Source organism: Empidonax traillii, unplaced genomic scaffold (assembly GCF_003031625.1).
Source record: "Empidonax traillii isolate 1590-97213 ecotype Southwest subspecies unplaced genomic scaffold, ASM303162v1 scaffold590:size398203, whole genome shotgun sequence".
In the NCBI taxonomy this organism is placed as follows: Eukaryota; Metazoa; Chordata; class Aves; order Passeriformes; family Tyrannidae; genus Empidonax; species Empidonax traillii.
Window position 1 is genome coordinate 188,734 of NW_020955783.1, and position 13,684 is coordinate 202,417.

The 13,684-nt window shown below is 44.5% G+C and overlaps 1 protein-coding gene across 3 annotated transcripts in view; it reads left to right on the forward strand.

Moving 5' to 3' along the window:
- The window catches only part of SLC35F3 (solute carrier family 35 member F3), a 170,100-nt gene extending 161,332 nt beyond the window's left edge, over positions 1-8,768 (forward strand). For all 3 annotated transcript variants that reach the window (XM_027898302.1, XM_027898304.1, XM_027898303.1), the window contains 4 exons: positions 1,723-1,848; positions 4,242-4,434; positions 5,982-6,071; positions 7,096-8,768. In XM_027898302.1, coding sequence (XP_027754103.1) covers positions 1,723-1,848; positions 4,242-4,434; positions 5,982-6,071; positions 7,096-7,340 — 654 coding nt within the window. In that variant the 3' untranslated portion in view covers positions 7,341-8,768. The remainder of the gene's footprint in view (positions 1-1,722; positions 1,849-4,241; positions 4,435-5,981; positions 6,072-7,095) is intronic.
- The last annotated feature ends 4,916 nt before the right edge of the window (positions 8,769-13,684 follow it).

Consider the following 13,684-nt stretch of genomic DNA (forward strand, 5'->3'; position numbering starts at 1 on the left):
GCCTCTCCGAAACAGCCCCACTGCTGCAGAGCCATGCATTGGCAGGGTTTCTCTCCCTGCCTTAAAAAGAAGCCTGTCCAGGACCATAGGGTCCAGTTACACCACCATGAAACTTCAGTTTAGAAATGATGCCACACAGCTGTGCATGGAGAGACCTGATGCCCACAGGACTGTAAGCCAAGATGCTGTATCTGAACCTCTCCAAATCTGCAATGTGCATACCCAGCCTGTGCAGCCTGTACTGGGTTCCTGATCAGGTCATAAATCAGATTCTTCAGAACTTGCTGTCCCTCAACTGGAGCGTGCAAGGGGCTGAGCAGTTGAGGGAAACGCTGTCCCTCCATAGCCTGCCAAAGCTGTGCTTGTGCAGCATCTTGAACAGCAGTACAGCAATTTCTAGATTCAAGTCTCTTCTTGCTGAGAGGCTGTTAGCAGCTGTATTTTCCAGACAGTGTCAGCTTCCACTGATTTGGACTTTCTTCTACCCTTATACCACCCTGCCATTCTACAGCAACACCCGTGGAGAAATTGATAAGGTTTTGTTTGCATTTTTCTGTAAGGGGAAATTGAAGGTGTTGATGTCAGTGTGCAGGAGGGATCTGCTGGATGATCATCTGCTTTATAGGTGCCACCTGACACCAGCCCCAGCTCAATCCAGGGAAGAGGCTGATGGTTCTGCTGGGATGGGGACCTGAAGCTGGTAAAGGGGCTACCATCTTGCTCATCAGTCAGCAGCAGAGCTTGGCACAAAGCTTGCATCTTAACTGCAGCACGGGTGTCTCTGGTAGGGAACAGGAAAGGTGAGAGGAAGCCTTTGCTTTTGGATGTGTAAACAGCTGCAGACTGTGAATGAGGCTTAAAATACTGGTATGGCCCTGGGAGAGGGGACAGTTAGCTGGCACTTAACCCAGCTGTGGTTCAAAATAAACTAATATACAAGTCATCTTAGAAGCATCACCGTGAATGTGCAGCCGAAAGGCATGTGGTCTAAGCAGGATGCCCCTCTCACTACTGCAGAGCCAGGAAGCATAAGCATGCAGAAAGCCCTTTTCACCCCAGAATTACCACCGAGGGAGGCTGAAGGCATCTGGCAGGACAGTCCCAGAAAAGCCAGGGGTCTCTTGCTGACCCTGGTAAATCAGGTCAGCCTGTCCTCTACCTTCATGAATGTTTCCTCCATTTGGGAGACCCCCTTCAGGCATTGCAGTGTGCCTAGCTGGCTGAATAAACCTTCTGCTCTGAAATGACATGTCTAGACTGGGAAGTAGTTGCATGAGTTCTATTCCCTTGTTTATTTCTAAAACCTTTTTCCTCCAAAACTTCAACAGGATTTGAAGCCATTCCTGCAAGCTCCAGGGAACTACTACTTGTGTATTATTGTCATGCACAGGCTGCAGGGACCCACTGATGGCAAGGCTCAGTAACAGAGATTAAATCCCCACTTCAGCTCAGTCAGAGACACTGGGCCCTGTGGTCTGGCCTACTGCACACCCCCAGAACAGCCACTACTTCCAGCTCTGCCTGCAGCTTCCTTGCAGCCAGGGAAACCACTAAGGCAGACAGCATTAACTGCCTGGGTATCAGCCGAGGCTTGCTACTGTTTTTCTACATAAGCAGATGATGCAGAAGTACAGCCCTCTCATTTAAAGCTACATGCCTGTTTTTCCATTGTGGGGGTTGTCTAGTAACACTTTCTTGCTTTCTCTCTTTGTCTCCAACCAGATCGTGGCTGCTATATTTGCTATTGCAGGGATAGTTATGATGACGTACGCTGATGGGTTTCACAGCCACTCTGTTATTGGGATAGCCCTGGTGGTGGGTTCTGCCTCAATGTCTGCTCTCTACAAGGTAAGTACACCTGGGTCTTTCCCCCCAAAAAAGATGTCTGTCACCCTCGTCACTCACTTTAACTGTTCCTGTCTTACTTGCAAACCTCTGTGCAGTTCAGTGCCATGTGCCCTTCTTTGAGAGCTCTGCCATGCAACATTGCATTCAGGTGTTCCCTTGCTTTGGTGTTTGCCCTTACTTAGGATAAAAACTCCTAATTCCTGGGAATAGTCTTCTGCAGTGTCCACAGGAGGGTTTCCAGATGTCCCATCTTCTTGAAAAATGAGGCTGCTTTTCTGTAAGTGCTGGATTTAATCACTCACTCTGCAGAGATATAGCTTCTTTTCCAAGTCACTTTGTTACTTCCCCTTTCCAGTCCTCTTTCAGTGGCATATGGAGCCTGTGTTGGGCTTGCTTGGTGTTGCTTATCATGGAAATAATCACATGCCTAAAGTTCAAAGCCCACACCTATGAATCAAGACCTCAACCTGACATTTCACTCAGCCTGAGAGGCATTTGTGTCTGTGCTGCTCGTGGCACTCAGAGACACAGTCCACACTGAGGAATAAGCATTTGTAGGGGTGTGGTTCACCCACTCTGGCTCAGATGTGTAGACTAGAGGGAGGTATAGACATCTCCATCTGGTCTAATGAATTGCACTGTACCAGTCATTCAACAGAAATTGGGCAGGAAAGCCCTGCAGCCATAATAGAAGCAGTCCAGGGAGACTAACCAAACTGAGAAGCATCTGCCTGTGCCCCTCAGCGCAGTGCTGCATTGCTTTCTGCTCTCTTTATCAGATCAGACAATGTCTGACATCAGGAAGGTCATGAAGTTTCATATAGCTCTTTCCTCTAAAATAGTGTTTCCTTGCAGGACCAGAAATGTGGCCCTCCAAAGCCAAAGAAATGCCGTGGCTCTGGAGTCATCTGCAGGCACGCGGAGTTTTTCAAGGCTATAGGCTAGCTCTGCCCCCTCTCCCATGACGCTGCTGCTCCTTGCAGGGATGGGGGTCTCAGGGCTGCTCCACCAGAGCCTGTGTACAAGGAGGTGGTGGTGGCAGTGCTGGCAGAGTGTTACTCTGCAGTGTGCCTTGCATGCCAGGACAGATGGAGCTGAGCAGCTTGCTGTGCAATGCATGCCACTGCCACAGCTGCTGTCACTCTGCTCTTCTTTTCCACAGTCTGGCTCAGTTTCCATGAGTTGTGTGTGCCAAAGAGGCAGGTAGATCTGCAAGCAGACAGGTTATGTCCCGTGCAGCAGAGCCACCTTGACCAGCTTTCTTACCCCAGGCACAGACGCTTCAGTCTGCTGTGCCAGCTGTCTGCCCTTCCAGGGGCAACATGCCGTCCTCAGGTGTCAAATGAGTGGCTTTTGGGACATTTTGCTCCGCTGAGCAGAGCAGCAACACAGCTGCACTGGCCAGTGATGGCTGGGAGGTGACGGGAGTGGGCAAAGCACTGTGAGCAGGCAGCCCCTGCAGACTTGCCTGCTCTGGGTAGGCAAAGGAGAGAGGGCTGATGCTGGCCAGGGGGGCTGCCATTCGAGCACAAAACAGTAAGTCAGAGTCCATTGGCTGTCCTGGTTTGCAGCCAGTGACAGAGAAAATTGTACCAACAGCCCACGGTGTCCAACAGATCCTCTGCAGATGTGGGGTGAAAAACTGATGTAGACTCCAGACAACACCTGTCCACAGGCACTCACCAGATGGGCCACTCACATCCTTCATTTCTACTGTCTTTGTCCTTCTCCCACTTGTGGGGTGACAAACCAAAGGCTTTTAAATCCCTCCCTGCAGTCTCATTAGCCAGGCTGAGTGTATGCTCTGGACTGAGGCCCTGCTGCTACACTATCTGCCTTCCGGGGATGAGTTCCCAGGGAGAAGGTGTGAGGACAGCCAGACAGCATGGACTGCACTTGCTCACCACCACAGCACTCCCCAGGTGGCAGCCCAAGGCCTGGACCAATGATGTCTCATGCAGGGATGTGCTTCCTCTCCTCCTCCTCTCCTGCTCCGCCAAGTATCCTGTTCTTAATGTCAACTTTTCTGGAGGTGCAGAAGAAAGAGTGAAGGGCCTAAGCCAGGGTTAGTGACCTTTCCTTTCAGGACATGCACAGACAAAGATGCTGAGTCCCCTTCCTGCATGGACTCAATTGGCAGCTGCCCATGCCTGTGTTCCAGGAGGTGGTATTAGGGAGAGGGCTGGGCCATACAAGCTGCCCTCCACAGTTCCATGAGCAGCCATCTCAAGTGTCCAGCAAGCATCACTGCATAGGTATGCAACTGACATTGCTTGGGACCCAGCAATTGCCCACTGTGCCAGGATGCTGGGTTTCACTGGAGCCAGGACAGAACACCAGCCTTCCAGGGATGCAGTGCAAGAGAGTTAAAGCCATGTCTTTTCCTCTTCTAGGTTTTATTCAAACTTCTTTTGGGCAGTGCTAAATTTGGAGAAGCTGCCTTATTCCTGTCTGTGTTAGCTGTCTTCAACATCCTCTTCGTTACCTGTATTCCTGTCATCCTTTATTTTACCAAAGTGGAGTACTGGAGCTCTTTTGACATCGTTCCTTGGGGAAACCTCTGCGGATTTTCAATTCTCTTATTGAGTGAGTATATGGGGGGCTCTCACAGAGCTCAGGGTGGAGGAGAGTGCCACAAGTTGACCACTGGTGGAAGCTGCAGACCTCTACCACACTGAAGCTGTTTTCCCTTCTTCTCAACCTAATTACTAGCTTAAGATATCCTGAGGGTCCATTCCAAGTGGCAATGCATACCTCGCTTCTGCTGTTATTACCAAGGCAAAATACTGTGGTTTTCATTAGAAGGTGCAGACTAAACTGTAAGCTTGTCGTAACTCCTACTCATGAACTCTGTGTTACAGAGACAGGTGACACTTGCCTGGGCTGCAACAGGAAGCAGCCCTTCTGGAGGGGCATTTTGTTGGGCTCCTCAGCATCCCCAGACCAAGGATGTTAGGCCAGGTCAGTCAAGACCAGACTCCAGTGCCTCTGATTCCTGCAGTAATAGATAATTGTTACTCCTAAAGAGAAGGAAACTTTTGAAAATGTAGTGTTGCATAGTGGCGGTGGAAATTTGGTAGGTGGCACTCCTCTCTTCTGCTGCCACTGCTGTGCCACCAAAGGAACCCAGCTGGGTAGGGTGCCAAATCTAAGCTTTAACGGTTAATGGTTATCAGAGTGTGATGTTGTTCACTGTTGAACTAGATGAGATGACTTGCTGCCACAGTTGGCCCCTAAACTGGATGATGGAATTGCATCTCCTAAAACAATAATTTCTCCTGGAAATAGCTCTCCTCTGTCCCTGTCTTTAGTCTAAGCTGCTTTTACCCTGAACAGTCAAAGTTACTAACTCCAGAAGTACCCCCAGGTTACTTATCAGTGGGCTCAATGGAAGGTGTCTGTAAACAAGTAGTGCAGAACTTGGCAAGTGATCACTGGGGTGTGCAATACATGGGTACTACTAGAAGGGAGTCGGAGCCCGAGCTCAGTATTGGCAAAGCTTTCCTGACTCTGCTAAAGCCAGTCACCTTAAAACAGGGGTGAATTTGGTCCAAAGCAATTATTAATTTGTCATGAGTCTCTTGATGAACAGTGTGTGGTATTACAATGGAGTGATATTATAATCATTCCATTGTAATGATATTATAATGATATTATAATTTCATTGTATGAAATTATATTTAGCAAGTTCCTGCCTGGAAGAGGGTTAGATTTACAGCATCTTCCACCTGCAACTGGGGGCATCTTTTCTACAAAAAAGAAGCTACTGTTTGGCTGAAATCTCCCAGAGGAAGAGTGTTTAGTCTTTAGGCAGGGCAAAGTGGATGATCAGTACAGAGAGTGGGAATTACTGCACATAACAGTGAGAGGCAGGCTGTACACAAACCTCACCCTGATCCTGCCACTGGACTCCAGTGGGATACAGAGTTCCCCAGAAACAGCAGTGTCTCAGGCAGGAGGACATCAGGCACACAGACCTCTGTCCTTTGATATCTTCCAGGAATAACAACAGAAGTTAATGTAGCTTCTATTTGAACAACATGCAGAGAGAGTAATAAAGCATAAATGTTTCAAGTTACATTCTTTCAGCCTAATTTCACTCTACCAAAAGATGTTTTTCTTTCCTTCTTCAGCATTCAATATTCTACTAAATTTTGGGATTGCTATTACCTACCCCACCTTGATTTCTCTTGGAATTGTACTGAGTGTCCCAGTGAATGCAGGTAAGAATTTCTATCTTTTGCATCTCAGTGTATACATTAAATCTGTAGCCTTTCAAATACACAACAGGGATAAAAGCAAATAAATTTATTAAACATGCTTTGCATCTTCTCTCAAGGGCTTACAGAGATGACACTGATTAAAAATTTATTCTTTAGGTGTTAAATATGTATTGCATAATACTCCATGAATATTCATAACCCCTAGAATTGTTTTTTTAAATTACTGTCCAAAGAAGCCTATGTATGAAAAACAAAGTAGATTTGAAGTCATTCATCCCTGAGCTGAAATGAAAACTCATGGATGAAGCAGAAATAATTTTTAATTATTTCTTCAAGGCAGGCTTAACACTAAATTGAAATAATTAAAATTTCTTAATTTTAGAGCAGATATGTACTAGTAATTCTGCTTGCCTTGGTAAATAACATAGTAGGTGTTATCGAGAGCACTGGACAGTTCAATTTTGGGCATAGCCTGGTACATTTCTCTGACACTTTTCTGAAATTTAGTGTAATCCAAGAGGCAGCAGAGTCCAAGAGGGCTGGACAGAGGAGTGCAGAGGCAACCCCAACCCAAACCAGAGCCACCGCTCCTAAAACCCAGCATGCTCAACTGGTGCCACAGTGGAAGTGGCAGCTCCCACTTTGAGCTGACTACACACACGCAGAGCCGGGCACTGCTCTGGCAGACTTGGGTACCAAACAGTGTGCACAGTTTAGCCAGTGCAGGGTTTGTTACTCAGCAGAGCAGTCGGGGGAGAAGAAAAATTTGCATGAAGAGGTTGCTGTACCAGGGAAGGAAAATGCCCCTTTCTCAGCATACCTGGACTTCAGCGTGAGTTCCTGTGCTGCTCGAGGCATGTGTGCTAATCCAGCAGGAAGGCTAGTGCCCCTGCCATCATTGCCTCCATGGCCATGTTCTCCTGCCACAGCTAACCCTCAGAGCTGGGGAGGTGAGGGGGAGGGAAGGAGATACTGCCCTAATGCCTTTTCCTATGTAATAACACCCATTCAATGTCCCACACAGTTGTTGATCACTACACGAGTGAAATTGTCTTCAACAGTGTCCGAGTAATTGCCATCATCATTATTGGCCTGGGCTTCCTTTTGTTGCTCTTGCCAGAGGAGTGGGACGTCTGGGTAATAAAGCTCCTCACGCGTCTTAAAGTCCGGAAGAAGGAAGAAATCCCCGAAGGGAATGGAGACATTGCTTCAGGACTGCCTAACAAAAGCCGGAGAACTCGCCCCTCCATGTCATCCTTTGCTCATTAAATGCTCTTTTTACCAAAACTTTATGGTTAACCTTATATATGATGACGCAAAGGTCTTTTCTTGGAAAGAAGCACACCTGTCCAACATGGTGTACATACCTGTACAGTTTTGATATGATCACCATCTAAAGCATCAAGTCTTGGCATGTCCAGTTTGCTTGTATTTTTTCACATCAGACCTTTCACTTAGGTAGTACACTGAAAAAAACTGCAAACCAAGAACCTCTCTTCTCTTTTTAAATGAATGTAATATATAGTCAAAATATATTTGCATAGGTTATTTTAAAGAATGACTTTCATGAAAAGCAGGGCAGACATTTTGAACATTAGGTACTGAATGATGCATTGCACACTGTGATTTAAAAGAAACAAATGCTATGCTACATCACACGTTTATTTTTGACCAGAGCTGTACTTTGAAAGTTTTCAAGGAACAAAAAAAAAGGAATCTTTTTGGGGATGGGAAGATGGGGGGAAGAGTGGAAGTTAGATTTAGAAATCACTTTATGTAGATGAGCGCATGTTGCGCTGCAAACAGGGAAAATTCAAGCGCTAAAACTGCTTGCACTAAAGCACTAGAGAGAAAGCAGTCTAGAGCCCAAATCTCCTTATTCTGCATATGACTGTAGTCCACGTTTAAAATCATGCAAGAGAAATCCAGTGCCTTCTACAGAACTCTTGTCTTTATCCACACAGAACCAGGTCCTGCTGCGAGGCACTTGCAAGGGCAGGGCTCAGGTTTGTGGCCCCAAGGGACCCCAAATTCCCACTGACATCAGGACGTGCCTCCCATGCACGCCATGGCTTCTGCGGGAACGCAGGGTCCAGGGGACTGCAAGTTTGAGCGCAGGAGACCTGGTTCTCTCCTCACTTCACAGGTTTTGCCCCTGTGTGGAGCTGCGCTTGATCAATGCCAATGTGAGGAGGGGGAAGTCTTGGTCATGTGTGGGACAATCTGACTGAAAATGATCAAAGGGGCTGGCAAGAGTGTGGTTGCTGATGTACAGTCTGAGAGCATGGACTAAGGGGGTGAATCGCCAGTTGCTTTTACTCCATAATTGTGAGTGTTAAGAGTTAAAAATGTAAGATATTTACATCAAATGTAACACTTTTTATGAAACTTGTAAGCACCAGGATGTTTACTTATGCGATTTTGGTTCGCCATTAAATTTCTATCTGTGATAGATCACATGCTATGTAAAAAGGGGGGGAAAAAAAGGTTATAGTTTACTATTTTTGAAGTTTACATTGTTGCATACAAAATTAAAAGTGTTCTTTTGAACTGCTGCCATAGCCTAAGGTCCCTGCTGCCATTGAGGTCCTCTTTGTCTCAGGCAGGGGTGGCATCCACTTCAAAACATTTTAGCAAATCAACTTCAGATTCCATTATCTGTTTGGCAAAGCTAAATAATAAAAATTTTAAACTCAACCTCTGTCAGTGCTATCCGTTTCCTTTCCTTCTCTTGATTGCACCTTTACTGCAGTTTGACTGTGGGCAATTTTTAGCCAAAATGATCAGAAGGGAGAGACGCTATCATCAAAATAACCGAGGCCGCAACTCAGTGCACTGCTAGCTAGTCTGTCCTTGACAGCAAAGTCTTCTCTAGACTGCCTGGACAAATCCATCTGAAAGGGATGCTGTTAGGCATCACTCAGGAAATACATGTCCAGCAGAAGCAGACCAAAGGAAAAGATGACCATCCTTTAAATGCATCATGATGCATACATCACCCATACATGCATATGCTAACAGGTATTTAGGGGCTGTGAGTGGGACATGAATTTGTACTTTAATAATTAGGCCCTAGTCCGGGCTGTATGTTTGTCCCCTACATATCACTTGATGACCAGACACTAAAGGCTTCCTAACAGAGATTACACACACAAGCAAATCTGAGGCTGTGGGAAGCTGCTCACAACAACTGTGGCCATTCAGTGTTACACACCTGAATTTTTAAACCTATCTGTTTGGGAAGCAGAGTAAGCCAAAGGCACAAGACAGGAGCACAGGTACAATTCTAATAACTGCTTCGACAGCACACATAGAGACTTGACCTCAAAGCTCCCAGATTCAAGTTTACTCCACTTCAGATATATCATTTTGTCATCCTCAAAGAACCTTAACACTCCTTCCCAAAACTCTCCGAGGCAAGGCCAGAGAAGAGTCCTTCCATTTTCCATAATCCCAATAGTGGCACCTTCTGCGATCTCCACAGTCCTTTACTGTGTGTTTCATGCAGTCTGGTAGGTATCCAAAAGGCTCTAAATGCCACTTTAAAAACTGCAACTAATATGTGTTTAAAACCAAAATGGAAGCAGATTTCAGTATGGACTGTGGGAGAATTTACGCACCAGAAGGGATAGCAGCATTAGTAAAACTCTGTGAATTACCAGATGCAACTGTCATTGCATCCTTCCTGAGAACAGGCTGAAAACATGCAAGGGCCGGGATTTTTAACAGCACTTTATTACTATCTCTCTCCTGAGTGGGAGCTCACTAGAGCCAACTAGATTTCCCATGTTAAGCAATCTTAAACTACATATAGACAAATTAATGAGATGAAGTGGCCTATATTTCTTCAGGCAACACCTTGCCCCAAGCATAAACACCTGGTCTGATGATAAGTCACTGCTTAGCAAAACCTTCCAGGCAGTGAAACCCCGGATGTGACTAGGAGAACATCAGGAAAGCAGCCTATCCATATGGTATGTGTGTGCATCTCTAAGTGCCAAAACATCACAGGTCTGAAGCTGAGGAATGAAAGGAACTGGATTTGCTGGCTCTCATCAAAAGGACAAGTCAGAGAGCAAACCCTTCTGCAAAGGCATTAGATGTAACTGGGCTGCCCTTCAGGTGAAGGCAAGATTGAATGCTTCTGATCTCAGAATGCTGAAAAACTCTCAGGACAAATTCAGTGTCTTGGAGAGGAGGGCTGAGTTGTAGCAGGCTCTCCTGCTTGCCCTCTTATGTCAAAAGCACTGGGTGAAATCTCTGCAGCACCCTGGGAGTTAGAGACCCTGCTGGCCTGTGTGGGCCCCACATTGCTCTCTGCAGCAGAGAGCAATACAAGCCTGTAACCAGCACTTTTAGCCCACCCATAGCCACCTCGAACCTCCTACTGGGGCAGAACTGCAGGGGCCTGCTTGTTGCCTGGTGTCTTTGAAGCTGATCTCCTGCATTGTCAGTCTGTGGGTCCTACCCTCACAGAGCACTAGCATGCACCCTTGTTCAAAGGCTGACCTGGACTGGCAACTTTCCACCCCAGCTTAGCTCTCAAAGTGCCCTTAGCTCCTCCAGCAAAGGGGAAAACTAGTAATAATTCAGTGGGTTTGTTAAAACAGCAAGTTGGAAAAAAATAAATCTCAGGAAAGTAAATAGCATCACCAGACCTCACTGCCACTGCCAGCTTTCACTGCTGCACAATACAGCAGTGAGGAATATGAGGCAGGCACAGTTCTCCTCCTCCCTGGTGTGTCTCTTTCCTTGACCTGTTGTCTACAATTGTCTCCTGCTGCTACTTACATCATAATTTTTATTGCAGCTCTCTACTGTGGCTGCATGAGCATCTCATCAGCCCATTGGGCAGAGATGGGCTGATTTTAAAAAGTTTCTCCTGTTCTTCTGTCTAGAATGGTTGTATGCATATCAGTAGTCTTCAGAAAGATAATAGCCTGCACCTTAACAAGAAGTTCTGAACATTAAAAAGGGAAATAACGAAAAAAAGAGCTGAAAGTTCTTATGAAAATGAAAAGGAAGTCAAATGAACAGATGTCCATCAGCTGCCTATGAAACTTCTAAGAGGAAATCCCTTTCCTAAGGACAGAAGCAGTAGCTCAAACTAATGTTTCTGAAAATAATAAAACTCATCATTTTCTTATTCTACCTGAAACTATGCTAGAGGGATCTTTATATATGCACAAGACGATTTTAAAGAAGGTGTTAGGTGGACTGCACATTACAGATAAACTAGGATACAACCAACTTCTTGACAGCAAAGAGTAGAACTTATAAGCAGAGTTATAGTTCTGGAAAAGACTTAAACAAGGGAAGTTGTGGAGCTCATATGAGCAGTATATTTAACAGCCTGTTATATGCAATTTCTCTGCAATGATCTAGAGACATTTCTTTAATCCTACTGTTGAACTGGAATAGAACTCAAATGAGTTTTCCAGATCATCATTTCCAGGTTTCCCTCCAGTTCTAGATTCAGTCCACCTAACATCACAGCATAGCCATCAGCGCATTGATTAGGAACAACAGCAGCCAACCTGAAGAGCATCTTTCACTCAAATGAAGAGAACTAAAGTAGATGTGCTTTAATAGAGCATAAATCTACCATAAATTGAGAATTTTTCTGATGAGTGACAACAGTAAACTTACAGCTCCTGGATTAAAACCTGGACTCCATTGAGGTCAGTATTCCCACCATCCCATTTCTCCCAAAATACTCCTTTTTCTGTTTTCTTCCTTCCTAACAAATGAACAAAAATGGAACTCTGTCATGAAAAACAAGTGCCTATAATTAATGTAAATTTACTTCATCACCTTAAAAGGATCCTAAAACTCCAGATGTTGAGCTTTTTCATCATCATGATCACCACTCCTCTAGGTAGTCTAGTGATTTTCAGACTTCACTCCAGAGTACTTCAGGCTTTGAATCACTAAGCAGTTCGGAGAAGGTGAAAATCACCATTCTGTCTATTCTTTCTCCTCTGTCTCCCTACCAGCCTGCACAGATGGCTTACCTCCTAGTCAAATGCCCTCCTGCACTACCTGATGATTGCACACATCCAGCCCCCTGACACTCACAGAGCTACCACAGTAGTCTCTTCCTCTGTCCCTCCCCCAGTGTCCCAAGGCAAGTGCTTCAGCCTCTGTTCATGTCGCACTGGCACTCCCTAGTGTAGGGATACTCATCACAACACCCAGCGAAGTAAGCATTTTGAAGAAAGCAAGATAAGAGCCCCAACACACAAAAATTAAAAAAAAAAAAAAAAAATTAAAAAATTGAACAAAACCACATGAATATTCACATTTTCTTAAGGATTTAGAGCATTTATTTGCTAAGACCACGGAACAAAAGCTACCATTTTCTTTCTCACTGCACACTTCTCCTGCTTTATTCATACATACATCTAAATTTTTGCTAACTCATCTGAAGTCTAAGCGTGTTATTGTTAAAAGGAAATTCACATAAGTAAAACTCAGAGTGAAGTCTTTATGAAATAATGGAGTGCTTTGCATAAGGCCATACAAAGTACAATATATATTTCTTAAATGTTTCCAATCTAAGAGGTGATTATTGTGTGCAGTTCATGGGGCTTCTTTGCGTAATTTGCTCCCTTTTTAATAATAAAACCACGTACAATTAATCATTGTGATGATTTTGCTTTTTTTAGTGTTTTTTTTTTTTCACCAAGCATAGCAAGGAACACTGTAACGTCAAAGGACTCAGAGTTACATCCTTAATGGATATTTGAGAAGGAAGGGTAGAAGGAGAAAGAGGGAAGGAGGGAAAGATCTTAACATATGGTTCTCCTGAACTACATATTTTTAAAATTTTGTTTTAAAAAAAAAAAATCTTGGTGTTCCATAACAGAAGAAAATGTCCCAAACTACCTTAGGTAAAACTTTGTTATTATTTCCAGCAAAATAAATAGTTGTACACAGAGCTATATTACTTAAAGAACTCATTTTAAAATTTGGTTCCTTGAACATTTGTTATGGACTATTGGACCATTTCAATGAAAGAAAAACAAATCAATTGAGCTCCTGGTATAAGGACAAAGCTGAACATAGCTACAGTATATCAAGGATTGGTAGGGAAACCTGTAACGTGCTAATTGCTTCCAAAGTGAAAGGAGAAGTCATTATGGTTGCCAATCAAGAATCTGCTGGGCAAATTTCAATTAAATATGGGTAAGTAAGGTTGTAGGTGAGGAGTGATCTGTTAGACATTACTGGAAGGCAAAGCACACGCAATGTCATTTCCCAATTAGCAAGGACAGGCACAAAAGAGTCTAAGAGCTGAACCACTGTATAAACTCCACATGATTCACTTTAATTGCATTGCTGGCAAGAGTTTCAGTGGGAAACAGGCATCTATTTCTTTAACATCTATCTCGCTAACTGCTAAATGGAAATGTAATTCAAAAGCTTCAACTGTGGCAACTAACACACCTAGCAAATCTGGAATTTTTTCAGTCTCCCTTCTTTCTAGAACATTAGCCTCTGCCTAGTTATGATAAATATCCCACTCATTACTTCCTGGGCTCATTTACCAAAAGTAAAAGACTAAAGATAAATACTTAGAACTGGCTAACTAACAACAAAACACCCCTATC